The 27,282-nt window shown below is 39.0% G+C and overlaps 1 protein-coding gene across 1 annotated transcript in view; it reads right to left on the bottom strand.

Annotated features, from left to right (window-relative positions):
• The window catches only part of MYO5C (myosin VC), a 33,873-nt gene extending 7,389 nt beyond the window's left edge, over positions 1 to 26,484 (bottom strand). Inside the window, exons 1-37 of the mRNA XM_088172808.1 lie at positions 26,458 to 26,484; positions 25,861 to 25,974; positions 23,639 to 23,749; positions 22,701 to 22,866; positions 22,292 to 22,436; positions 21,731 to 21,887; positions 21,060 to 21,203; positions 20,086 to 20,167; positions 19,404 to 19,511; positions 18,775 to 18,881; positions 17,870 to 18,135; positions 17,369 to 17,450; positions 16,902 to 17,042; positions 16,196 to 16,321; positions 15,492 to 15,575; positions 14,487 to 14,621; positions 13,964 to 14,061; positions 13,549 to 13,635; positions 13,353 to 13,464; positions 12,244 to 12,455; positions 11,451 to 11,616; positions 10,967 to 11,113; positions 10,245 to 10,409; positions 9,929 to 10,022; positions 9,301 to 9,364; positions 7,926 to 8,106; positions 7,256 to 7,349; positions 6,345 to 6,408; positions 6,178 to 6,258; positions 5,611 to 5,791; positions 4,690 to 4,783; positions 3,879 to 3,930; positions 3,510 to 3,675; positions 3,181 to 3,268; positions 2,385 to 2,480; positions 1,286 to 1,440; positions 124 to 213 (exon numbers count right to left, since the gene is read on the bottom strand). Of these exons, the coding sequence (XP_088028934.1) occupies positions 124 to 213; positions 1,286 to 1,440; positions 2,385 to 2,480; positions 3,181 to 3,268; positions 3,510 to 3,675; positions 3,879 to 3,930; positions 4,690 to 4,783; positions 5,611 to 5,791; positions 6,178 to 6,258; positions 6,345 to 6,408; positions 7,256 to 7,349; positions 7,926 to 8,106; positions 9,301 to 9,364; positions 9,929 to 10,022; positions 10,245 to 10,409; positions 10,967 to 11,113; positions 11,451 to 11,616; positions 12,244 to 12,455; positions 13,353 to 13,464; positions 13,549 to 13,635; positions 13,964 to 14,061; positions 14,487 to 14,621; positions 15,492 to 15,575; positions 16,196 to 16,321; positions 16,902 to 17,042; positions 17,369 to 17,450; positions 17,870 to 18,135; positions 18,775 to 18,881; positions 19,404 to 19,511; positions 20,086 to 20,167; positions 21,060 to 21,203; positions 21,731 to 21,887; positions 22,292 to 22,436; positions 22,701 to 22,866; positions 23,639 to 23,749; positions 25,861 to 25,974; positions 26,458 to 26,484 (4,482 nt within the window). The remainder of the gene's footprint in view (positions 1 to 123; positions 214 to 1,285; positions 1,441 to 2,384; positions 2,481 to 3,180; positions 3,269 to 3,509; positions 3,676 to 3,878; positions 3,931 to 4,689; positions 4,784 to 5,610; positions 5,792 to 6,177; positions 6,259 to 6,344; positions 6,409 to 7,255; positions 7,350 to 7,925; positions 8,107 to 9,300; positions 9,365 to 9,928; positions 10,023 to 10,244; positions 10,410 to 10,966; positions 11,114 to 11,450; positions 11,617 to 12,243; positions 12,456 to 13,352; positions 13,465 to 13,548; positions 13,636 to 13,963; positions 14,062 to 14,486; positions 14,622 to 15,491; positions 15,576 to 16,195; positions 16,322 to 16,901; positions 17,043 to 17,368; positions 17,451 to 17,869; positions 18,136 to 18,774; positions 18,882 to 19,403; positions 19,512 to 20,085; positions 20,168 to 21,059; positions 21,204 to 21,730; positions 21,888 to 22,291; positions 22,437 to 22,700; positions 22,867 to 23,638; positions 23,750 to 25,860; positions 25,975 to 26,457) is intronic.
• Between the last annotated feature and the right edge of the window lie 798 nt (positions 26,485 to 27,282).

Genomic DNA, 27,282 nt, shown 5'->3' with positions numbered 1-27,282 from the left:
TGAATACATAAATACCTGTAAGGAACACTGGTGAGCTGGTGAATAGTTATTAATTAATGCTATTTTAAATTCCTATTAAAATCTGTCAAAAGTAATGAAATTATTTTATGAAATCAATCCTACCTCTTCCCCGCTGTACTGCTTCAAACAGTTAAGAAAATAATATGTATTGGAAAGCCAAAAGGACAACATCTCAAAGTCTTCTGAATGTTCCTGAAAATGGTAAGTAAAGCAGTCTTACTATGGTATTGTCTCATGAAGTTAATTCAATAATGAAACTTAAGACCACTACAGCATTGGTAGAACAGAGCCTATCTACAGCAGAGGGAGCACAGAGCATCTGTAAGGTGCTGAACAAATCCTGCTCTGTTTCCAGGCTAACACATAGCAAAGATCCCTCTTTTGTTTGGTAAATGCTGCTTAAATATCCTTACATGACAGGCTAAATAATGAGCCTGAACAAACAGTTTTACAATTCCTATGGATATGTAGTGTGCTGGAGGGCTTCCTGCAAAGAAGTGTGAACAACACCTTCATTCACAAATGGAACTGTTGAACTACATCTCTTATTTTTATTAGCTGAGTAAACACAAGCTTCTCTAATGTGCTATAAATTTGTTGTGTACCAACTTACAGGCATTCTCTGTACATGTTCAACTGCATAAACCACAGTCCATTCCTGCCTGTGCTTCCTCCCTGTGTCTGGTGTTCCATTATAAATCCATAATAAAGCATTCACAGAGCTGTATTTGTTATATATACAGCATAGCAGTTTTTGTTTATAATTTAATTTTGTACACTGGCTGGCAATTTGATTTTAATCATTTGGGTTCTAGTGCTGCAGTGGAGATGACATGTTGAATTACACCAGCAGCCAAGCAGTGAAAACCTCTTCAGAGTCCACTACCAGCTTGCCAGACACACCAGCCTCATTTCAGTCCCTCTGGCTTTTACCAGTGCTGAAAGCACAGGTGAACTTCACTTAATTAGCTACTCATTGTAAAATGTAAAATACTTTAAATTATTTTGTCAACAATATCTTCAGATAAAAATAATTTAGATTAATGCAGTCTGTGGATTCTGTGTTCAGCACAGCAGAACCTTAACTGAAGACTTTACAGGGATGCTTCTACAAACCTCAAAAAGAGTGTCACTAATGATTATCATTCCCTTCTAGGAATATCAGCAAATGGAAGTGTTGGCATTCCCCAGGTACCATGCAAGGATCTTGTAAACCTTGTGTTAAAAATCAAAAAGTACAGTAGAGTACAAACATAGCTCCTACCTTAACAACCTGTTTGATGCCATCAATGGTTACATTCATGAAAGACTTCAGCATGTCAGCATCGTTCAGGTAATCTGCATACCTCACACACATGAACAGGATGTGAGCTGGAAGGCCAGGGATCATATTAACTACAACTCCACGGGGCTTTAAATCTGCACAGAGGAGAGTCATCTGGTTTATTATGTAAAAATCCAGCTTTCAATGTATCATTCTGAAAAAGACAAGCACCTTTCTGCAGTGACCAGTGATCAGATAACTGATTTACTGGTGAATTGCTTGTTTCTGAAAACTTCTGTAACAGCATTGCTCACATATGAGTATTAATTATGTTTCCTGAGGGGTAGGAGACTATTGTAGCGAATTCTAAGGTCCAGCATGGGCTATGCCAGGCAGGACAACTTTAAATAGCAGATTACATTTAACTACCCACAGGATGCTCCACCAAATTCCAGCATTGCTTAGGGCCACACCTTTGTTCACAAAAATATAAACATTCACAAGGGAGAAGGAGTGAGAAGAAAAGGTAGGTGCTGTTAATTTAATAATGGTACAAACATGCACGAAAAATTTGTCAAATTCACTATTAGTTGTAAGTTAATAAGAAAAGCTGGTTTGGCAGCAAGACTGATGCTGTAAAGTAGCTCAGATGAAGGACAAAATCCTTCTTCAAAAGAAACATGAAGTACAACTCCTTTCAGTGAAGATATGGAAAGGACAGACAGGACAGTAACCATCACACATGGATATAAGCACAGTGACTTACAGACTTAGTAGATGACCAGGAAGAAAGTAAATTCAAGTCCCTGGTGTGCTCTTGAGATTTATAGCTTTAGAGGTGGATAAATAGTAAGAAAGATAACGGAGACAGCATTATGTAGAGTCAGAGGAATTATTTTTACACAGATAAAAGACTTCTGTAATTGAAATGTCTGGCAGGGGAAAGAGAGCAATACAGAGCCTTCAAACCGTACTGGTGGTAAGAAAGCAGGGAAAAAGGCAGCTTTGAATGTAAGTGAAATATGGTGCCTTGTCGTTTTTGTTATGGGTTTCTGACTATTGTTGATGACTTATAAAATTCCAAGTTTTACTAAAATACCGAGGATCAGATTTTGGATGATCCTTTCTTCATCCTCTTTTTTGTACTCCATCATTCCAATGTACTCTTTGGGCACAGTGGGTGCATGGCCTTCAGCTGTCAAACACAAAAACACTGTTACTTCCAGGTTAGTGATTAAACTAATGGTCATGTTTGAACAAACTATTGGAGAAAAGCAGTTTTCTCTATAATAAAGAGACTCCATGCCCTGTCTACACTAATGTTCTTATCTTATGGCATTGTGAGTTAAGTAACATTTATATTACTCATGAATAGCTTCACTGGATTCAGTGGCATTACCTGCAGTAATAAGAAGAACAAATATCAAGGCTACACCTCTACATTAGACAACTCTGCAGTGTTTTTGGGAGTGTCCTGTAGTGAAGAATTACTCTGTCTAGAAGAGCTTTGTACAGAGTAACTTCACCTCAGGAATCATGTGCCCCTGGAAGGCTCACAGGAAGAGTTCCTTGTCAGAAGCAGAACTAACACTGCTGGCTCAGAGAGGGTTTGTGTGAGTTTGTATTAACTGCTGTTGGCAGGACCTCATCCCTCTGCTTCACCTTTATCACATACACCACGTCCCCTGTGTGCCTGTAGTTTAACTGGGGGAAAAACAAACTAGGAAAGGACTTTTATGTAATTTGTGTTGATGATTCCCCTGGCACATTTTTCTGAGGTATTAAATTTCTATCTCCAGCCCAAACTCCACCTTTTTAAAAATATATTTTTTCTTCAAACAGACATTGAGCATTCCAAGTTATTAAACAGAATAAATCACATAATAATAACTTACCTTTTTCAATAGTCTTGGTCAGAGTTTTGATCTGATCCTCTAATTTTTTTATTATTCTGTCTTTCATGTCTAGCTTTTCTTCAAGATCCTGTAATAATCAAAGTCAGAGTTCAGAGTAAACAGAAAAAACGTTTTCTACTGCTCCATGTCATTGCAACAATTAAAGTGCACTATGATGTGCTTTTACTTATATTTGCTGGAAGAAACACCTTCACATCTTTTTTCTCCCTCAATTAATTAAAGAAACATCCTTTCCATGCCACAAAATCATAATTTCATTCTTTTTATCCTGCTCTTCAGGTACAGTTTCTTAATGACCATTTCCTCACCATGTTTTCTACAGCAAGTCGAGTTGTCACTTGCTTTATCTTGCTTTGTACTTCATCCTGGACTTCATCTTGCATCAAACCATTGCTCAACCCCTCAATTCCTTGGATTGTGTCCTTCAGACTCTCTTTTTCTTTTATGTCTGCTTCATTCTGGGCCTCAGTAGTTCTAAGAATAGATAAGAAGTCTTGTCTCTTAATCTTTTGTGAAAGCACAGTAAGACCATACTTGTCCATTAGTTATTAACTGTACAAAACACTCTAAGGCAAATCTTAAGTAGAATGTAATATTTTAAGAGTTCAAGTGACTCTGTTACCACAGCTTAGAGTGACTACATTTCTTATATTAAAAAAAAAAATATTAAAAACTACCTTCTTTGTGTCCTATCCCGTTCTAGCTCATAATGCAGACGATTTGACATCTCTTCCATTTTTTTCAATAATTAATGGCAACAAATCCCAAAACAAAACAGAAAGAACAAAATCAAAGGTATTTACTATTTAGTACTAGTATTCAGTAAATCTTTCTTACACTCATAATTTTGTTTCATCTAATGAAATGGAGTGGCTTTCCAGATAATGTATCAAAGAAATATGTGACTACTCCATACCACACAGAAAATTATATGGGATGAAGAATTTTGATATTACTAACTTCTTGCAGTTGGCAGTAAAACTATTCATCAATTTTAAATCAGTTGCCTAACTACCTGCAGTTAGAGACACTCCAAGACTCAGCAGAGTATGCTTTCCTAAACTGGGAAGAACTTTTTCCCTCTGTCTCCCACTCTGAGTTTTGCAGCATTCTCTTAATCCACCTCAGAGTATGCCTTAACTTCCAAACGATCTTTCCTTTTTCTGACTGTTTCCAAGGGACATATCCCATTCCACATATTCTTAGCAGAGCCCTATGGAATACATTTGGAGACATCCAAACCATAGAAGTGAATGACCTCAAAAAGGTTAAAAACGCACATATTTGCACGTATCTTTAAGAAGAGATATAAGCTATACAACACATTTTTTTCATTGCATTTCTTTCATTTTACTAGCAAGAAAGTAAATAATAAGGCAATGAAGTCGTCATGGAATATTAGTTCAGCTTTTCCAAGTTCAAATCCAGGGAATTCATCAAGTTCATCTCAAACAACTGAAAGACTGGGGAGCACAGTGGGACCATTACCTTTCAACTTTATGGTCTGCTCTTGAAGACGGTTTTCAAGATCTAATTTTTGATTTTCAAGTTCAGCAACTTGCTGCTTGAGATCTGGGATTACCTTTTAGAGAAAAAGGAGATTTGTGTATTTCAGCACTTTCCTTCTTTTAAAATCCCTGCAGTGGTTCCTAAGCCACCCCACGATCCTCAATTAAAAACGGTCCAGACCAGAGAGTGGTTCTGGGGAGTATTGCTGCCTGCTCGCCTGACTTGTTTAACTTTGGAGGCACCAGCTGCTGATCACTCATAAAAACTAAATACTGAGCTAATCAAATTGTTGGACTGTCCCACTACCACCAGTTTAAAGGAAATTACAGTATGGCTTTAATTTCCCCAGTTCAATTAACAGTGCAAAAAAAACCCCTCAGCATTCCATAGAATAATTTTTAAAAAAATAATATAATAAATAACTTTTCCTTTTATTTTCAATTTATGTAACTCTGTTATGAAAACATCTCTTTGATTATTTTTCAGAAAAGTGATATGGCATATGTTATCTGCTGGAACAACACGAGTTCCTTGTGTCAGACAGTTTTGCTCAGCAGCAGTTGTCAGGCTCTCCAGCCGTGCCTGTAGCTGGTTTTGGAATGTGTAGCTGCCCTCTGGTGGGGAGAGCCTGAGAACTCTGAGGAGGCTTGTGAGAAATACCTCAAATCAGGTTTATGCAAATGAAAAGGCAGAAAGTCTCAGTGAGGCTGCCCCAGCAAGCTGGCCACTCAGACAATAAATGTGGCTGTCTCCTTACACACTGCCCCAGCAGGCAGGGAAAATGCATGTGCCATCTTACATGGCCCCACTTGTTTGAGCCTTGAGATTTCAAACACATGACCACAACACTTGGGAGTGCCACCAACACATCTGGGTTGTACTTCTACCCCTGGAGCTTACCAGATTTTCTGAAGTTAGCCTGCTAACTTCAAGCCGAATGCCATCATTTATGTCATTTTCCTCTCGGAATAATTTTTGTAGATGATTTATATCTTGACTAAGATGTTCAACTTTAAAGTTCAAACCTTCAATCTCCTTCTCATATATTTCTTTCTGAGACTGGAAATGGCTTTCCAATACTCTGTTAAAACAAAAGGGAGAAAGAACACGGCAGATGTAGAAGAACCTTGATTAAATGGGTCAAATTTAATACAAAGTGAAAACAAAGTACTGTGGTTAACACAGAGATATTCCATTACTTCACCTGTGCATTAAAGGAGTTGAAAGTTATGCATGGTATCTCAGAGGAAACACATTTCCCTGACTGACACATACACACTTATCTCACTGGCTTGGCAGAAGTTTATTCAACTGATTTTAAACTGCTCAGCTCATATAATATAGTGTTTGTTCATTTCCTTAACAGAAGTTCAGTATTGCACTGTAAAATTTGTTATCCACTGATCTTTTGATTTATCTTCTAGGTCACAGCTTGGAGTTATGGAAACTCTGAAGAACTGAACTAACCTGGTGGCTTTTTTCAAGCCCTCATAAGCAAACCACAGTTCTCCATCCTCATTTAAATGTTCCAGATCCTCTGTAGAGAGCCTAGAATGCAAGGCAGAACCATTAGTGTGCAGGTGACCATAATGTATTTCTTAGGCTTTCTTGGAGATGATTCAGAACAAAATTACCTGCTTCTTACATCTTCAAAATCATAACTTTCAAGAAGCTGCTTTGTAACTTCTGACATCTTTTCTGGAAAAAAAACCCATAAAGTTTATAAAATTCATTATTTTATCTGCATGTTTCATGATAAAGATCAAAGCATTCTCTTCCTAAACCTAAAAGGTTCTTTCCTGGTACTCAGTAAATATATCTGATTTACCACAGGAGTACCACAAGAGACTCAGTTCTACTTTGGGACATGTAGGATGATTACGCTGATGTACCACCAAATACAGGTTTTTTTCTAAACTTTCAATGCAAAGTTACATCTTCCTGGTCTGAATCTCGGCAACTCCTAGAGTTGTATAGATGATTTATTATCTTGTGCTAGGTCACTACATTAGATGTTGCAAATACATGTTTTCTCTATGACATTATTATCATTAAACAAAGTTCACAATAGTAGAGCTTCTTAAGTACATTCTTCCAAAGAGAACCCAACTCAGCAAGTTATTTAAGCATGTTTGACATTACTGGACCTAGGACAAAGAACTGGATGAATAAAAACTAGATAATGCAATTTCAGGTCACTTGTTAAACTCTAAGTGAAGTTTAAATTCTAGCTGAAGTTTAAATCATTAGTATTTATTTCTAAGCACAAAGGAGAAAAGTCTGAATTCAGAGTTTCCTCAAAGGGGTATCCCAGATGTCAGTATTCAGTGACCACTTTGTGCACTGTGTATATATATACATATATATATATATACATATATATATATATATTTATATTTATATCTATGAATGGAATGAAACCACCATGGGATGGGAAAGAGACCTGGACTCTGTCACAGCTGACAGTGAAGAGATCAGTTTAATCTGTCCTGGCTCTCACTGCAGTCAGGATTTCATTCTCTGCACTAGCTGGGATGCAGCTTACCCCTCAACTCTCGCTTCTGTGACTGGGCCTGCTTCTCAACATCCAATTTTTGGGTCTGAAGAAGTTCGATTTCCTTTTGCAACTCAGGTATTTTCTGGATCAAACAGAAATCATATACTGAGACAAAGAGTGGATGACAAGGGCTGATATCAGTTAAATCATAATTATAATTAAGAACAAGTTACTAGGGTGAAAAGTTTAAAATGCATTGTGTTCAAAGCATCTGGTTGGCAGGAATCAGAGTAGAACGGTAATGTGAGGTACTGAAAAAAAAATGTTTGAGCCATGGAATCGACTCAGAGAATAAAAATGTGATTTTACATTAATTTAAGGTTCAGTTTATAAACTACATGTATGAAAAATTCCCTGAGAAACTAATACTTTCTCAGGAAAAAGCAGGGAAAAAAGGTCTATATGTTTAAATTTATAAGTATTCAAGCACAATTACTTTTGAAAACATGCTTACTTCTGCGAGCAGTAACTTGCACTGTCCACTACATGAGAACAATGCAATATAGTGATGTATCAAATACAGCTTCTTAATGACAGCTTCTTTTAAAAATATACTGGAAATAAAAAAAATAGTGAGGATAATCTATAAACAAAACATGCACATTCTCCACTTGCTTTATCTAGCAAAGACTCCAAAATTAAATGTGTCACGCTTTACCTGTGCTTGTTTTTTAAGCTGTTCCACTTCCATTTTTAAGCCATCCTGAATGATAATTTCTTGCTGAATTTGTTGCTGTAGCTGAGTTCTTTCTTCTTTCAGAACCTTAATTTCTCCCTTCAACAATTCAATTTCCTTTTCATAGTCCTGCTTCTGGTTTTGGAAATTTTTTTCAAGTATCCTAAAGAACACAATGAAAAGGTAATTTTATTCGTCTAAATTTCTAAGTGAAAAAGCGGGCTTTGTTTTAGTTTTAATTTGAAGGACATGCTTCACTGAAGAACACTTAAATGAACCATAATTACTTGAAAATGCTGTTCTACATCCTCGGAGCCCACACACATAATGGATGGTAACAGGAGGAGAACATCCCTAGATTTCCTCACAGATAATATAATGATACCGGGATGGAATTCAAGGCAAAACCGAGTTTTTTTCCACCTAAAGGCCCATCCTCTATCTCTGAGTTAGCCTACCTGAGCAGCTTTGCACTACAATCATGGCCACAGTCAGCACTAAAGAAGGACACAGCAACAGGAAAACCCTGTGTCCTTCTCAGTAAAATATTGCAGGGAACTTTCCATTCTCCCTGCAGGATTGGACTTGCTTCCAGCATCACACAGGGAATGAGCAAAGCAGAAAAATCAGCACAAGAAGTCCTCTTAATACAGTCTGAAGCTATTGGCAGCTGAAATCAGACTGAGCTGGAGCACCACCGAGCTTCCAGCCCCCAGGAGCAGTGACTGATTGCTCCCTTCACACTTCAGAGAGCAGCATTTCTCTGCTACTCAAGGCTCTCTGTCTTGTACTGGAAAAGAGTTATTGGGGAATAAACACTTGATCCAAGAGAAGCATGCTGAAATCAATGGCCATTTGTTGATAAATGACAGGATTTTTACTGCAAATTAAATACCTAAGGGGGAAAAAAGATCCTTCCTTTATATTTTTAACCAAACGTCCTTTTCAAACACTGCCTTTCCATCACACCAAATCTTTCCATTCTGTTCTTTTTTATTCAGTTGACAGGAGTTCTGACTGGTGGGGCCATCAGCTGCTCTTCCACTCCTGACCAAATTCTGAGGACATTTCCAAAGAAACATTACATTAAGAGTTGCCTTTCAATTCTCAGAGACACCAAAATACAGGAAACTGCAAAAGCAAGAACTCTCTAATTTCCTGTATATGACTCACCCACAAACAATAATGTGCCTTTCCTAAACTCTGCATGAAGTATTTCAGTACCAGCACTACTGCCCAAGAACATGGACAGATTCAGAAGTGATGTCAGCATAACACATTTACAGAAGGAGAAAGAGAGGTAGGGAAAGAGTAAAAACAAATGCTGTTTCAAAGAAATAAAATTCAGATTACATACATTCGCTGGTTTTCTTCTTTTTGTATGTCATTGAAGAGTTGCTGTGTGAGGTCATCCATTTTCTCTGTCAAAAAATATTTTAATATTTCAAAGACCTTCATGCAATTGTGTACATTTATTAAGAAAGCATGACCACAATGAGAAGTTTTGTTTTAATAAGTAATCCTTAACATATTCTGAGGCTGAAATTACTCTCTCAAGTGCCAAAAATTATCACAGTACATTTTACAAGTAATGCTATAGAAACAAAAAGATTCAGAAGCACCAAATTGTGCAATTATTCATTTAAAGTATACTTGATCTCATGTGCTGCCTGTTCTTTGAAATTAGATTCCTAAAAGTAGTGTATTAAAGGAAGCAAGGATGAAGCTGCACTTTGAAGGAATATATGTTTATGAAAAAGGAAACATAACAGTAGGAGAGCTTCTGCTATTGAAAGAACAAATTTAATTTAACTATTAAATAAAAAGAATTTGCTACACATTCTAAGCAAGAGAAGCACCAACTTCAAATTTACTACAATTTCATCTTTTATATTTCTTTTATTAGAACAAAAGTAATTTACTTTTGCTGAAAACCTGACTTTACCCCACTATAACTCCTTTGAAACTCCCCTTAGTTATTGTACCTTTCATTTCCTCAGTTTTTTCTTGGAGTTTTATTTCTAAGGTCTCCTTCTGTTCCTTTAATTCTTTATTCTGATTCTCAAGTTTTAAGATTTTCTGTACAGGCAAAAAGCAAGCAAAATAAACAAATTACAAAGGAAGCAATAGGTCACAGAAGATCTTGCATTTTAAGAAGCATAAATGGACTCTCTTCCTTCCCTGCTGCCTCCCCTAAAAGAGTATAGTTATTTGGAAACTCTCAAATCATGCATTTGATAAATCCAGTAACTGAAAACACTATTTAAAAATAAAAGCACACAGATGGCAATTAGAATTTACCTGCTCACTGTCCTCCTTATATTTTTTCCCTTTCTCTTCATATATTCTCTTTTGAGCAGTTAATTTTTCGAGTTCTGATTCAAGTTTCTGAACTGTATCCACGTCATTCATATGAGCTGAAGCCAGACTGGTCAATCGTTCCAGCAAACCATGATTTTCTCTACTCTACAACGAGCAGGACAGGATAAAAGAAAACACAAAAATGCTCTGAAAGTGTTCTGTAGGTTTTTAAAGGGAGTACTTGGCCTTCTGCTCACCATCCCATATCAGCCATGATTACTTCAACCCAGGACTGTTTTCATCAATTACATTAAAACTACCATTTCAAAGATCATTTGGCTGGAATGACTCTCAAAAATAAGCTGCAAAATAAACATAATGTTCAATTCCCCAAAGTTACAAATATGAGATGTTGCACCAGAGCAATATTTCACACATGCTTCATCCTAACACAAACAACCCCATCCAGAGACTGGACAGACTTAAGAAACAGTAAAAAAAAACCCCCAAAAGGTAATTGCAGACTCTTCTCATTTGCATAATTAACCCAAAAATACAGGGAAACCCCAGATGATTCTTTCTACCTTGGGTGTAGAATGTCTAGTAGTTTACTATAAAGGACCATAACCCTTACATATTCTCCTGTCTTCTCAACTCAACATCTTTGACCAGAGGAGATATGATAAAAACATTAGTACAAATGAGAAGCTGCTTCCCCTCACCTGCTCTTCTATTTTTTTCTGCAGTTGCTGAACTCTGTATGAAAGCTGGATGTTCAGCACAAAGCGCCGAATGTTCTGGAATCTGCGCCTGGCCAGCCACGCACGGGCATATTTCTGCAGGACCACAGCCTTCTGCTCCTCACGCATCTTCAAAACAAAGCATCAACATCTGCTCAATCCACATCGACTGTAACAGTCTACACACACCGCTGAGGACAATGTGCCTCATAGAAATATCAAAATACTGAAATATCCAGACTGCAGACACATTTGAGCCACTGTAGTAATCACGGTAAATGGTCTGCATCCAGCATAAACCAGACAGAGATCTTGGTTAAAAAAAAAATCAAAAAAACAAAGCAGAAGAGACAAGAACCAGACATGCAAAAGGTAAAGTATTAGAGATAATTGCCATTGTGTTTATATTTTTTATAGAGCACGAGTTGTTTCCAGTTACTGAAATAAGATTTTTGATAGGCTGTACCTTCCGATACTTTTTTCTTGCTAGAAATCCTCTTGTGTAAGCTTGTATGGTTACAGCAGCCACATGGATGAGCTGGCAAAGTCTACGGACGAGGTAACCCCGACAGTATTTCTGAATAATTATAGCTGCCCACGTTTGCTTCAGATTTCTTGCAGTTATAGCTTGCCTTCATTCAAAAGACAAGAAAATTTACTTAGGTCACATTGGATTTCTCATGCTCATTGCCTTGGTCGGTCAAATTACATACACACATGCATAAAAAAGAGAAGATATCAAAACCAAGCATCCATTATTAAAAATAGAGCTTGTTCTTCAAGCAAAGTGAAAGAGAGGGCGTTATCCCCAACTTTTAAATGCGTCCACAAGTATTTGCTCGGATGGTCTCTTTGTGAAAACCTCCAAGCCTACGCAGAGCTGTCTTTCAGTCTGATTTGTGAATGCCTGGTGCACTTTCTTGGCAATAGTTTGTCCATAATAACTCGTGCACCCCTGATTTCTTCTCTGGCTCTGAAGCTCAGCAGAAAGCCCAGCTGGGTCATGTATTACCAGCTAAGGACTGAGCTCCCAGGCAGACACGCCTCTTGGGAATCTGGAAGACAATGCTGGAAACCTGTGGGGTTTCCTATCAGCTGAGTAACTTGAACACGTTCAAGTTCATCATTACAATCAAGAGGAAAGGGAAATACAACCTGAATTGCTCTTTAATAAAACTACACCCAGGCACTATTGGGGCTGCAGTGTGCCTTCAGGCACAGCCCAGGAGCCCCCTCCCTGCCCAGGGCAGGCAGAGTACCTGACCGTGCGCTGCCCTCGGAAGTATTGCTGCACTGTCAGCGCTGCTCTCCTCATGCTCAGGAACCTCCTCCTCTGCAGCCAGCCCCGCACACGCTTCTGGATCAGGATGCACGCGTGCCTCAGCTTGTCTGAGCGCAGCTTCTCCAAGTAAGCAACCTGTCCTGCTCTGAAAAAAATCTTTGTTCTCCCAAACTGATATTGGTTATGATCCTGAAAAGAGAAAACAGTAGGTATATCAAGTTTTTAGTTTATTTTTGCAGACCAGATATTCTCTTTCTTCTAAAAATTGTCACTTCAGTTAAGCTCTGCTTCGGGACATGATCCTCCTAAATAAGAATATCCTCTCTGCCTGCTTTATAGATAGGAGTATGCAGGGGGGAAAACCCACTTAGCAGGAAAGACACAGAGAACTACATCAAAAGTTGTACACTCATGATCTAAAATTAAAGAGAGTCTCTGGACATATCATCAAGGCCTTAAAAGCAACCTCCTCCTCCAAGTCTGGCTCCAGGAGCTCAGCAGTATCTTTTGATGCACGTTTCTAGCCTGGAACCATTGAGCTGTGAGCACAAACTGGGACTGAGGCTCCTTTCAAGTTCCAGCTCTCCCCCTTGGCCTGTGCCAGAGCTACTTAGCCAAGTGTGCCTGTGTTTGGTGTCACACATCCCTGAATCTGAGCTCACTCCCAGCTTGACTGGGACCAGCCTCACAGGCTCATCTAACAAACAGAAGCAATGCGCAAAATAGCAATTTTTTTAACAGCTCTTCAATATGCTGCATTCCACCATCAAAACCCTCTTGTGCTTGTAGTACTTGACAAATATATAACATTTACTGTTCACTGGTTTATAAATACAGGATACCTTCCATTTTGCAAGTGACAATATTAAGCACAGAGTGGTTGAACTCTCTGTCTACAGCCACACCATGACTGTCACAGCACAAGGTTACTGACCACAAGCCTGTGTACAGCACAGTAAATCAGGAAAAACAGTAATAATGTAAATACCTTTCCTGTCTGAGGAGAGATACTATCCCTGGCAAAAGAGACCTTTTGTTACCAAGAGATGCTGCAATGCATCTATTGGTTGGTGCAGACAAACCAACCTGGATCAGCCGCTGCAAAACAATCTTGCAAATCTGTTTCTTGTCATTTATGGAGAGTTCCTGCTGTGTCATAAGAATGCTGTAACGGCTGAAAAACTCAATATAAGTCCACCTGGAAAATTAGAAGTTAACAAATTAATTTAATTAACAGACAACTAGGTATTTTTGGCACAGGGAGGCTCACTACTATCCCTACCTGGATGGGTAGCTCTGGGCACTAATCCGAATAGTTTCCAAAACACCACATGCTCGCAGCTGCTGAGCAACTCTTTTGGAATCAAACCTGGAAAAAAAAGCAGTGTTATACTTTATATTTCTGCTGGGTTTGGCAAGCTGTAATGATTAGAACCATTCTACCAACTGGATTTGTATTTCTGCTCCTAGGACACAAAGCTCCCTGGATCTTATATAGTGTCTTACTCCATACCACATACTAAAAAGTTAAATAAATAAAAAAATCTTTGTAAGACAATATTTTTTTTCAAATTCAGCTATGTGGAAAGGAAAACCATGCTCTGTATGGGAAGTTTCTCAACAATAAGACTTTAGCTTGCTGACACACCACTGAAGTGACACAGAAATCCACAGCTGAGCACAATTACCATACTTACTCAAAAGGCAGTTTCTCATCATTTGGCTTTATGCATCTCACATAATGAGGAGTGGTTGCATTGAGTGTCACCATAAGCAAAGACAAAGAATTCCGGAACTGGAAAACATCAGACATAAGAGTTCTGCTAATTAAACATTTCCAGTAAAAATTCAAGTCTTAGTATTTTAATTATTTGTGTTAAAATTATTAATATTTAATTATTAATAATAATGATTTATTATTATTTATTATTAGTATTTTAATTATTTATAGTCTTTTAATTATTTAATAATTTGGCTGGACACTGGGAAATAGGATTTAGATCTTAAATGCAGGGAATTGAAGAGTGTGACTGTACCAAACAGCTTCCTATATATAAAACAAACACGTCTACTTATACCCAGACCTGGAGCACTGGTCTGTGGCTCTTGCTGTCCTGAAAACTGGACAGTCCCCCATGAGCAGTGACAGAATCCAGCCTCAGACTGGCCAGCATTGCCCGGAAAGCACAAACACCAGAGAAGAGCAGGTTTGTGCAGTACCTTACTGCCCACAGTCATCCGGAGCTGCTTGTTGGGTGCTTTCAGAACAGGTCTGGCAGATTTGATGTTTATAGTTGAACTGAAAGGTGAAACGGACACTGGACTGTCTTGAAAAAAATTTGCACACAGATGAAACTAAAAGTGTGGTGAAAGAACCAGAGTTAAACACTGTGTAACTGCAGCAACACTTAAATCAAAATTACATTTACTGTAACATAAAACACAGACACCTTGATACTTAGGCCAGGTATTGCAGGGCTTTCAACTGAGTATTTAAACCCCAAATAAACAATAACTTCAGAGAGAGTAGCAATGAGTCTATTGTGAAGCACTTACACATTTCACACACAAAACTCAACATCTGTGAAAGCAGCCTGCAAAAACTATTTCAATATAAGCAAATATGGACATAAACACAGAGCAGAGCTAAAAATAGGAGCACTCAAGGCTGTGTTTTCACAATATGCAAAATTAGGAATATATTTTCAGGTCAGATGAAGTTAGCCTGCTAAGAGTAATCCTGAAGTCTCAAGGCTACAGACTTCAAAGGGACAAGCAGATGGGAAGTGGCAGGCACACATAAGACACCTGATGTTTTCCTTGCCCTGGCATTCTCTTAATCTCTTCTGAAGAATAAACAAAGCCAGTTGTTAATGATAAACTACCTCTCAAAGCTGCATGTAATGACTACAGGAAAAAAAAAAGTTTTTCAGTTACAAGGATTACAAAATGCTCTTGAAGGGAGATATTAAAAGAAAACCCCGACATAACTAGCAAAGTAAATGCATATATATGAAGGAAGTTGAACACTGTGTTTTTTCACCTTGTATATTATTTGGTGGTAAAAATACACACTTCTATAATATTAATAAAAATTAGGACTAAATTAATTTATTCAACCTATTAAAAATCTGTATATCAGAAGAAACATTTAGAAATCAGATCTGAATTAATTCCAGTAAAATCAGGTATTCAGAAGATTAATCATTACTATTTGTCACAAACCTTGCTCTCTTTCATGATTTCAATCAATACTTCATGTACTGTATCTCTGTTTTTTTCCAGAAATCCTTCACATTTATATTCTACCTGTGCAAACAGGTGAGATCATAATGTTTTCAGCAACACATAAACAAACACTTGGCAAAACAGTAATTTTTACTCTCCCAGCTGTGGTAGCCAAGAGCTCTTTATTAATCTCAAACATGATGGCTGAAACTCTGCTTTTCCCAATCCCATTATCTCAAGATTGCATACATGCATCCTGCAAATTTAGAAGCAGGACCGACTGCCAGACTCCAAATCCTTCTGCCTTCATTAGGAATTTTTTTCCCACTTTCTTCCTTATTCTACGATTTTAAATCAAGCCACCAAAAAGGAATACTACATCTGAAATGTAAATAATTGAGAGTAAAATATGTATGAGATACAACTGTAATTCTTCTTTTTCATTCTATTATTTTTCTGCTTTTTTATCTTGACGGTTTATTTTTATGCTCTCGAATTTATTGTCTTAAGCACTTCTTACATCTAAATGGCATGTTACAGGCAGCATTAACAATAAATAAATAGCACTATGTATTGGAGATCAATTTTATAGAAGTTCCAAATAGGTGTGGTTAATATTTCCTATTTCCTAGGTTTGATTTTTTTCTGAATGAGCTCCTGCTAGGATCAAAGGGAACAGCACTGGGTTGTTTACACTCTACCTTATCAGCAAAGTGTTGAATGATGAAAGAAGTGTTTGACATCCTTGGCTTTTCAAAGAGTGCATTTTTATTGACAAAATTATTATACAGCTTTTGAAGCCAGTTTTCATCTTTTCCATGAGGCAGCTGTAAGAATGAGAAGGGAACTCTCTTTAACAAACTCAGCTGGGCTGTTAGGAGCAGCAGAGCTACTCACTGTCAATAAACACTCTGCAAAAAACCCTTCAGTCAATTACATGGCCTGATAACAAATTTTTGTCTCTTCAGACTCACCAGTGGCTCCCTGCAGCAAATCATTTTATTAATCCACAAAGTTTTGTATCAGAAGTAGTGATTTATGGACTTACTTAATTTAAAAAATACTGGTGGAAGAGCCCCCTGGAGACTGGGGAGTCCAAATTCCAGTTTGGAGCAAGACTAGCAGCAGCGAACTGCTGCTTGCCCTCCATCCCAGGATGTGCAGGAGGATGAGGATCCCCTGCAGCCCTGCCCAGCCTGCTCCAGTCCTGCACTGACCCCACAGGGATGAAGAGGAAAGCACAATAAGTAATTTACAGTCAAAATTGCCAAATAGAGGGCAAATATTAATGCTCCTTTTGTGAAGAAAACGCTGTATTTCCCACTGAAAAGGGTAAAACATGGATTACAAGCCCCACTTCTAAAAATCTATATAGTTCGGGTTTTTTATGAGCAAATATTGAATTACCAAGCATTCTTCATCTAGGAGTTCTAAAATTCCCATTTTAGCTTCAATAAGGTCAATGACAGGCTGGTTGTCATAAAAGTCTATTAAAGTCCATGGGATATCTTCCTTCATATATTCTTCTTGTTCAAGTTTAAAGACATGCTGGATTTGCAAAAATTATGAGAACATAAAGAAGGTTACAATTAGGCAAAAATAAATAGAGCGTGTGCATGTGCATAGTTGTTGTTTACATAAGATAGAAAAAATTATATTTTGGAGTATATTTTATGTCAGTCTGTAAGAAAATAAGCTTAGAAATTTTCATTTATATATACATATACCTATGTTTAGATATAAAAATAAATTTTTTTTATTTATTACTGTATAGTCACTATCCAGAAATATCCATCACTCAAGTACAAAGAGCATTTACTAATATCCACCCCGAAGCAAAATATCATAAAGAACTGTAACGAAAAAGAACATACCAGGTTAAATTGCTGCTGTAGTTTTTCATTAGCATAATTGATACAAAATTGTTCAAAACTGTTCACATCAAATGTTTCAAATCTGAAACACAATTTAAATAAGAAAAAAAATCCTTTGACATCAAAATCAAATGGTAGCATCCCTGAAAGTCTTTGAAGCTATCCTAATGTTTTTAAGATAATTAACTAATGGTAAGACTAATGAAGATGCTAAGGAATTTCAAAACTTCTCCAGAAGCTAATGTTACCAGACATAACAAAGCTAAAAAATCCAGAGTTAAATCTAAAAGTGTCATATCAGAAGTTAAATTTAAACCTCATTCACAAAAAAATTATGGTATTAATAGTAGCAGGAGATTTCCACTAACCTGGATGCTAAAGAACTTATATGACCATGACCTTTTAGTAAAACAAGCCCCTCAGATTCCTCACCAGCACATAAAAAGTGCCTTTTTTATCCACTCCAAAGGAAAGGCACTCTGTTTCCAGGGACATTCTTACCCATAAATATCCAAAACACCAATGAAAGTGTGCTGCTTGCCAGGGAACTGCAGAGCTTGGTTGATTCTTTCCACAATGAAGTCAAACAAGTGAGAGTAGATTTTCTTTGCCAGAGCATCCCTGGCGTTGGCAGCCTGTGCCCTCGTCATGGGCTTTGTCACCGTCTCCGAGCTCGTCACAATCTTCCGGTGGCACAGCCACCGGGCCACCCTGTCACAGTTCAAATCCAGAAGCTCACAGAATACACCCAGATGTTTGTCTTCCATCTTTAAAGAAGATAAATAAATACTATTAGGGTGCATTTAATTCTTTAACTGTTGTCCAGACAGTGAAATCCTTGTGCTGCTGACGCCAAACTATGATTTTTATTTTTTGATAGGCGAGGGGCTGTATTTACTTCTTCATCTGGCAAAATGGCAAGATGAGCTACAGCAAATAATACTGGACAGAACTCCTGATATAGGAGAGAAAAACTTGGACTGGATGAGATGTTTTGGATTAAGACACTGAAAGAAAGTTACTTTGATCTATTTTTAGGTGTTCTTGCCTTTTACACTTGCATAGCTTGCAGGGACACATTCAGAGCAGCTTTGACTATGCTCAGTTTCCTGAATCCTGCAGAGATTTCCAAAATGGATTTTCCAGCAGCTGTGGATCAATTGGATATGGAGCACTCTTAGCCACATTTTGCCTTTTGTTAAGACTTTCTGAACTTGGGCACAGAACAGCATCTGTGTGAACACTCGCTGTGACTCCACACAGATGGAGATGGAGAAATCAGTCAAGTTTAGTACACCAGATTTAATGCTGCTCTGAGCCCCAGATATGAGAGAAACTATTGCTAAAGCATTTCTGGCATAAAATAGAATAGAAAATGTTGGTATCTGAATGAGCTACTTCCTTACACTGATGGATGATCTTTCATCTCCAACAGCTGCTATTTCCACATTGCCCAAGTGCAGGATTGCTGCCAGCATTTTAAAAACATCCATCTGAAAATCCCCCTTCAGACCTAAAAAAACATTTCTTGATTATTTGAAATACATAGAAACCGTACAATTAATTAAAGTAGAACAATGCTGGGTAACTTGCTTTGTTGTGCAGCCAAGAATTGTACAGCATCTCTGCAGAGCACCATGCAAATACTTGGTCCTGCCAATTTTCTGCCTGTCTGATCTGATGATAGATTGGGCATAAGTTCCTGTACCTCCCCAAGTGCCAGCTCAAGTCTGATTTAGCTTTTACATAAGCTTTTACAGGGGCAAAGCAGCTTCCAACTCCACTTCTGTCACAGCATGTTAGTTTATGGGACAAGAAGACTCCAGCCCTCAATGCTTCTCACCAGTGACAATTAACACCAATTGCTAATTGCTTCAACCGAGCACTTTGGAAACAGATCAACACGACAATGGACAAGCTATGAAATAAACTATTTTGGTAATTACTACTAATGTTCTGGATGTTTCAGAAACAATCCACTTTTGCTTATTTCAGAAAATAAAAATCTACTGAAAATGTATCCCCAAGAATTTACCCAGTAGGTCAAATGTCTTCCGAGTCTCCACCATATTTGCTCTGTCATCAACCCCTTCTATTACAGTGCTGCCACCCATTCGTGTGTAGTTAAATTCTTCTGCACTTCCTGCAGAAAAGAAGCAAATCTTGTAATTCTGCAAAAATTAGGCACTGGGGAGAGTCACTTGTTAAAACTTCTATAACACAAAAAAATTAAAGATGCTGTCAGATGACAATGTTTCAGTGATGGGCTGGAGGTCCTCTTTCTTCTGAGGAAAATCCATGTGCCTAACAGCTGACACAAACTAGTATTCATAATTCCTAGAAATCTTAATTGTCCATCTAATAAACAAACTGAATGGAGACTGAGTAAACATAGACCTAAATTCTGCTTCTCCCACCTTCTCTGTAGATAAATGAATCAAGTCCCTAAGCTGCCATGGCATCTGTCACTACAGAAAGTATGAGAATAAGATTTCCAAGACACTCAGGTACTTGATCATGCACTATTTGAGTTACCAGGGATTTGCTACCAATTTCAAAACCAGTAGGATTAACACCTAAGTGACTTAAAAATGCAGGTCCTGTTTTAAGGCTGTGAGATTTGTGCTGTAATGCACTAAACATCCTAGCACTTGAGAACTCAGCCTTAAAATGCTGCACAGCAAAAGTGAGGAGCAGGTTATTTCCTTGAGACCTACCCAATTTAAGATGTTCATATTCAGGTTGCATAGCAGAGGCACACAACTGATAAAATATATGGTAGTTCCTTTCATTTTCTGACTGTAAAATAAAGCAAAGAGTAACATCCCAGAAAAAAAATAATTAACAACAAAATAAAGCAACAAACTGAAAAACACTTGATATTCAACACTATTGTAAAGTGCTAATGCAACTGAAGGCTAAATTCTGCTGCAACATAGGTTAGCAAAGAAATTGCTTATTATTAAAATGGCACATCTTAGCAAGAGCTCTGAAAGTGATACTTTATTTCCACTGCCAATATGTGGAGTTCTTTCCCCAAGGATATTAATAATTTCTTCAGCTTGAATAAGCATCTACTAATAAGAACTGTGAAATACTGTAACAAAAAAGTGTGTAGGAGTGTCAGCTGAAACACTGCCCAGTGGGAACTCAAAAAACTCTCCTTTTCCAAACCATCCTTCAGGGCAGAAAATATATAGAAGTAATTTTCAGTGTACTTTAAAAGTTACAATACTAGCAAAAAAGATACCTTTGTAAAAACCGTTTTATAAAATTAAATACCTTCTTTAGTATATTATCACAAGTAAGCCATGACATTGTAATAAGTCACATGAAATAAGCCCTGGCCTAATAAATTTTCAGCCAGCTTTTTTTACTGAGACTCCTCTGCCCCCTATATGCTGTTCCTTTCCAGATACAATTTGCATCTGTTAGTGATGTAACCACAAGTTACAGATTTCTCAAATATTTCTTGCACTTATCTCAGGGAATTGTCCCCGAGAAGCATTCTTCACAACATAAGGAAGAATATGGAATAAAGTAACTTATCATAAATAATACTAGCTCCTGTTAAAAAATAAATAAAATGCTGATTGGATACCCTACTCAGAACTTCACATTATATTTTCTGTATAGAACTAGTATAGTGCATCATATTGACATTGACTATTTTAGACTTTATTTTACCCACCTGAAACACAACTCTGGATTTCTCAAGCAGGTATGTTCTCATGTTAGCTCCAATGATTTGGTAACTCTGATCAAAACTGATTTCAGTGTATTTTCCAAATCGACTGCTGTTATCATTCCGTGTGGTTTTTGCATTGCCCACAGCCTACAAAAATTATGAACTTTTACAACTTGATTTACTCATGTCTCTCATAAGAATAACTTGTCAAAACTGGAGTCAACTACAAGTTTCTAAAATCAAAGGTGCTCAGGGATCAATCTCAGCACTGAACTGTGTTACTTAAATTTTGAGGCAAAATTGAAGACCAGCCTCAAGTCAAATAGTACAATGCTACATAAACTGAAAAGTATACTTTTCCAACATAAGGGTCCAAGCAATAAAACAAATCAACTTGTTCAATATTGTTACATCATCATCTAATTAGATGGTCAAACAAAAATCTGGAGGCAAACTAGCACCTCCAAAGGGCCACTGGTAAATCAGACAGGACCAGGTGCTGCTGAGGCTGACCACCTCTTTCCATCAGTGACGTTCAGAGGCTGAAGTTCAAATTTAAATATCCAACACAAACAGACGAAGCATCCCTAAAGATTTCAAACAAAACTTCCCAGAAGCTCTCAGAATTCTTCCCTTGATGAGTACAGACTTGACAGACACCTTCCAAAACCTACCTCGGTTATTGGATTGGATGCCAGCACTTTATCCTCCACGTGTGCATTGCTGCTTGACCTGCTCACAGTGGCAAAGTATCTCATAGTATACCTTGCAGACACAGTCTTTCCAGCTCCTGATTCTCCACTGACTATAATAGACTGATTTTTGTTATTTCTGAAACCAAATAATCAGACAGTTCATGTCAGACACGTTTAAAGTGCATGTATAAATGCAGGAATTACACATATGAAACAATGTTTGAAATCACAGCTGTGCCCAAGTCTCACATGCCAGTTCCATTTTTCATCTATTCTTCTCTTACTCCTCTTCAGTTGTAACCTCTAGGTTGATGTCACTGCTGCTCACTAAGTTAGTGTTTTACCCTTCATCAAGAAAATAGTTTTGAATTCTAGAAATTCCTCAGCTGGTTAAGGGATTCCTTCTCCTCTAATTAAGCTATGCATTCAAAGGTATTCCTCATAGCCAATGGCCCATACACAGTAAAATTAAATGACAATTAACAATGACAGCCACTAGACTTCAAATGTTATTTATGGACATTAAATGACATACTGAACCTTGCCATTTGCTTGTATGCTTCTTCTGCCACAGCAAATATGTGTGGATCCATGTCCCCCATGTTTTGCCCACTATATGCATGGATAATGGCATCTCCATATATTGGCAGCTGCTTATAAGGGTTTATTGCAACCAGAATTATTCCTACAGCCAAGTGTACAAAACAAAAAATAAATACAGGTTATTTACACGAAATGCCTGGTTTTGGCAGGTGGAATAATACAAAGTGGCATTATTTTCTAGGTAGAAGATGCTGATGAACAAACAAGTTTATACTCATATATAAAATCAGTTAACATGAGTTAAAAAACTTCAGGAAAACATTACATACATCATGTTGCAAACTGAATGGAGATTAATACTTTTTAAAAAAGATTTAAAAAAACCTCTTCATTTCACTTAGCTTACCACTATATGTGTAGATAATTTTAGACTCCACAAAACGAATTTTCAGATTGTGTAGAACAGCTGGTTCATGGAGATAACTGAGTGCAGTGAGATCATTTTCACCAACAAGTATGTCAGGATTTCGTAGTGGCGGCAAAGCAGCTGGATCAACAGGGTAACTCAGTTCCTGTCAGCAAAAATTACTTGAAATGTCATAAAATGCATTATGTTTGCATAAATACAAATCTTCTACCTTTATATGAAGCTACAAAGCTGATGGAGCCCTGTCTGATCTTCCATTTCATTGATTCCACACATCCCACTGAACTTGGGGGAAGCTGTTTGTTGCTTATGAAAAAGACAGCCTCATTCTCTTTATTTACAATATTTTGTATTGAAATCTGTAAAAATGGGACACATGTTCAGCTCTCTAAACACAGGCATATTTCAAGTACAGATTAGAATAACAGATCAGCTGTAACTGAATGAAAGTAAAGACCTGGTCAGAACTCAGGTCAGCTCTATAACTATCCTTACTTGCAACTCCCCCGTTTTCTTTCCAGGAAGTTTAAAACTCAGTCTGTTTCTTTCAACAACTCCATTTAATCATACCTTTAATACTTGTCTTTATGGAACAGGAATCCAGAAATACAGAAATTCTTTTAAAATATTAGATCTGTAAAGAGCTTGGGTACTAAAGTTAACAGATCTTGGACAAAGCAACAAAACAAGCAACAGCTGGCTCTGTGTGAGGTATGTTCTCCACACTAATGTATACAGACAGTGGAATTGTACTCATATTTTTGGGCAGCAGATGTGTACTGTACCAATTTCAATATGATGAAAAAGGGAAATATGTACGTGTTTTTTAGATCCCATAACCCCCCACAGGTGAGTCCTATGTTTCTACATAAACATATGTCAGCAAACCCCACAATAATTCAGGCTTTTCTCCTTACAGTTCCATCTTCTAATTGCACATGGAGAAAGCGGTCTCCAGCTTTGTAGTTTTTTGTGATTTCTGCAGACTGCCAGACTTCTTCATTATCAGGGATCCAAACCCTATTGTACTGTAAGAGAAAAACAAGACAATAGTTAGCTCAGCTACTTTAATAAAACCAGGCTAGCATTAAAAAATACCTTTCAAACATCATGTGCAACCCAATTCCAGGACTTTTTGGGAATATTATTAGCTCTGTACAGCAGGTTATATTTTTTGTGGTTTTGTTATTTTTCATGAAAGAATAAACTAAGAGAGCAGACTCATTTATTTTATACATGCATATTCTGCTCTTGTTCAGAGCAGAGTCTGCAGAACAACACAGCATGCAGGCAGGTGAGCAAAGGCCAGACTGTTGCCAGGCTCTTCAAATTCTCTAACACTGAACAAAGAATAAAATACACTTAAGGGAGAGACCTTGTTTCTAGGAGGGTTCAAATGAGTGAATACCAGAGAAAGCATCTCATTTACCAGAATTCAGACAACCAAGCACAGACAATCACTTCCCTGGATTCAAGTACAGGATTCAGAAAGCATTTTGCCATAGGCACACTGTCATACCCAAGAAAGACTCTAAACAGTTCCTTTTCTTTTAATAGGACTGAAGAGCAACCTCCAAACATCATTCCCTGCTCTAGGACAAGCTTCAAAGACTACAGTCTGTTTTCTTTCTTTACAAGCAATGAACTGGCATACTTTAGCTCCATTCCAGCAAGGTATCTCTAACCTACTGAAGCATAGATAACTTGAAAAAATATTTGGATGTAAGTTATGCTGTTTGAACCATTTAGTTCTCCTATGCTGAAGTTAAAATGCTGATGCAAAAGCAATTTCTTTAAATGCTCTGCCTGAGAAGCTATAGGAAACAACATTCCTTAAAAGGACATAACACAGCTGGAAGCCTCAGTCAGTAGGGAATAACTTTACTGATGTGGAGTGTGTCCTTCTCATCCTGACAAGCTTTGAGAAGGCAACATCATCTGTCCCTACTCACACAAGAAACTATAATGTGTACTCTTCCAGCATATTTCTGTTTTGATAGCCAGAACCCTACCTTTAATTCCCTAACCCTAGCTATACGCACGGTCAGTTGAAGCAAGCTGTTTAAATAAACCTGTGAGAACTGCTGCAGCTGCTTACTTGAAAAATTAAAATTAGTCACCATTTAATGGAGTGTGAGCAGAACCACAGATACCTTGGGGACTTGCGCTCCCTTTCGTTTTGGTGCTGCAACTGCTGGTTTTGGCACAAATTACTTTTTTCCTCTCTAATTTGGAAGAAGCTTTGGAAAGTCCAGTAGCTCCTCAGAACATGAGTGTCTCTGCCCCAAGAACCCCACTGAACCATGGTGGGTGCCTACAGAGGTCCCTGCAAACGGCACTGCACAGCTGTAGCTTCCATAATCCTAAATCCCAAGGATCAACATCAAACAATTTAGGGTAGGAGGGGCTTGCACAAGAACGTCCTGTGAGTTAGCCTGTGCTGCTCAGTGACTTCTCCAGCTGAGTTTTCAGTATCTGTAAGGACAGACACACACCAGCCTGGTGCTTATCAGGGGATGAACAACCATGGAAACCTCAGCTGCTTCCGTGACACCTCTTTGCTGATGCTTTCAGCACAATGGCAATTTTTTCACACAATATCCAAAATCACAGAGATATTTTCTAAACAACCCCAAACAATTGTAATGGCAATATTTTCATCTATCTGACCAAGGGGACAAAAGCCTAGTTCCACAAGTATCTATTTAATGAAAGACATGGCTAAATTAGCTTTTCATTTGAGTTTTCCATGCTTATCCAGCTATAAATTGTTATTTGTATCATTCCTACACTATACTGAACTCCTCCTAGCTTACAAAAAGTGCTTGTTAAATTGAATTCTTTTTTTGCTGTTACTCTTTGTGAGTTAGTGTATCACCACCAAACAGCCTCAGGGGCACACAGTGTGTTCCCATGCAAGAAAATGAACTGCACTAGGTCAAGGACGAGAAAGGGAGGGAGAAGAATGTGATAAAAGCACTCATTCTTCAGGAGGCGCCCCTGGAGTTGCAGGAGCCTCCATTGGCAAATGCACCCAGCCTCGAGAGTTGGCTGTGTCCAAACCCTGCCTCGCAGGTAAACAGACGGGAGTTTGCTCATTTCCGTGTCAGGTTACACCCGCACTCCTTCCCCCCTTCACCTGACATTCATTATTCCTGCGAAACCGCGCTCGTTCTTCCAGCGGCTCCGGGCAGCAGCAGCAGCAGCAGGAGGACCCCCAGCCCTGCAGCACCGCGCTCAGCGGCAGCAGCTGCTGTGGCCACAGATGAGGGACAGGCTCATTAAATCACCAACATATCCCTGTTGGTTTTGTTATTTAAGGCTAAGCAAACAAACGATACGTCACAACACTACGGTGACTACAGGAGAAGAGGGGAAAGTTGTGCAAAAGTTTCAGCGGGCGCATTAAGGAGGAAGAATCTTTGCTTTGAGGCTAAGCTCTGCCACACACGTTCAATATTTGCCCAACAGAAAGCGCGGCGCTCCGAGCCTGAGCGCCCAGGGAAGGGCAGCTAAACCTTCACGTTGTCTAATCGCTGGCTGAACAGCGAGACGGGCTCCCAGAGAGAGTCTCACAAAAGCTGTGTTTTCCTCAAAGCGTCTCCCTCGGTGTCCCCGGTGCGATGTCCCGCCCGCACAGGCGCTCCGCTGTGCCCACCGCCCGCGGAGCTCGCCCGGCCCCTTCCCCAGCCCCAGCCCCTTCCCTCGGCCCCTTCCCCAGCCCCAGCGCCCTCACCTGCGTGTACAGCTCGGCCAGCGCCATCGGTGCGGACCAGGCTCCGCAGAGCCCGCCGCAGGTTCCGCAGGTGGCCGCGCTCCGCTCCGGTCCGGCCCCCGCCCCGGGGCGTGGAGAACGGCCCTGCCCCGCTCCCCGGCCCCGCTCCCCGCCCGCAGCCCCAGCCCCGGCCCCGCTCCCCGCCCGCAGCCCCAGACCTTCCCCGCCCGGCCCCGGCCCTTCCCCGGCCGGCAGAGCGGGCAGCGCCGTGCGGGGCAGGTTCCACGGGTCAGGTTCCACGGGCAGCGGGACCCGGCTCTGTCCGTCCGGGGGAGCTCCCAGTCACCGACCCGGCTCCTCGGACACACCTTTAGGGACCGGGAGCGATGGACACTCCAGCTACTGGAGGGTCACCCTGCAGCAGCTCTGAGCCAGCAGAGAAAAGAAACATTAACTACCTCCCTACAAAGCATTGCAAAGGAATTTCTACGACAAGCTCAGAATAAGACAAAAATTAACAACTCTGAGTGCATGTAGTAGGTTTAAAGCGCTAACAGGTACTACAGTTTATCCTTTATGAGGATATCCTTTATCCTTTACGAGGAAGAAGACTTGAATAACCACAGTGCCGTGTTTTAGCAGGTGAATACATGCCAAGACCCACTAGACCTCCCCACCCGACACGAGGAGCTTTCATGGCACACAAGGGAATGTTTTAGTGAAGTTACTCAAATTTTATTTCAGGAACAGTTAATTTTAGATGACAAAACACCCTAAACCAGAAATGGGTTACGTTGAACAAAGTATTCTCCCATAGTCACAGCAGTTTATGGCACACTGCTGCTA

Source organism: Sturnus vulgaris, chromosome 13 (genome assembly GCF_052056855.1).
Source record: "Sturnus vulgaris isolate bStuVul1 chromosome 13, bStuVul1.hap1, whole genome shotgun sequence".
Lineage (NCBI taxonomy): Eukaryota > Metazoa > Chordata > Aves > Passeriformes > Sturnidae > Sturnus > Sturnus vulgaris.
This window is presented reverse-complemented; position numbering and strand designations above follow the sequence as displayed.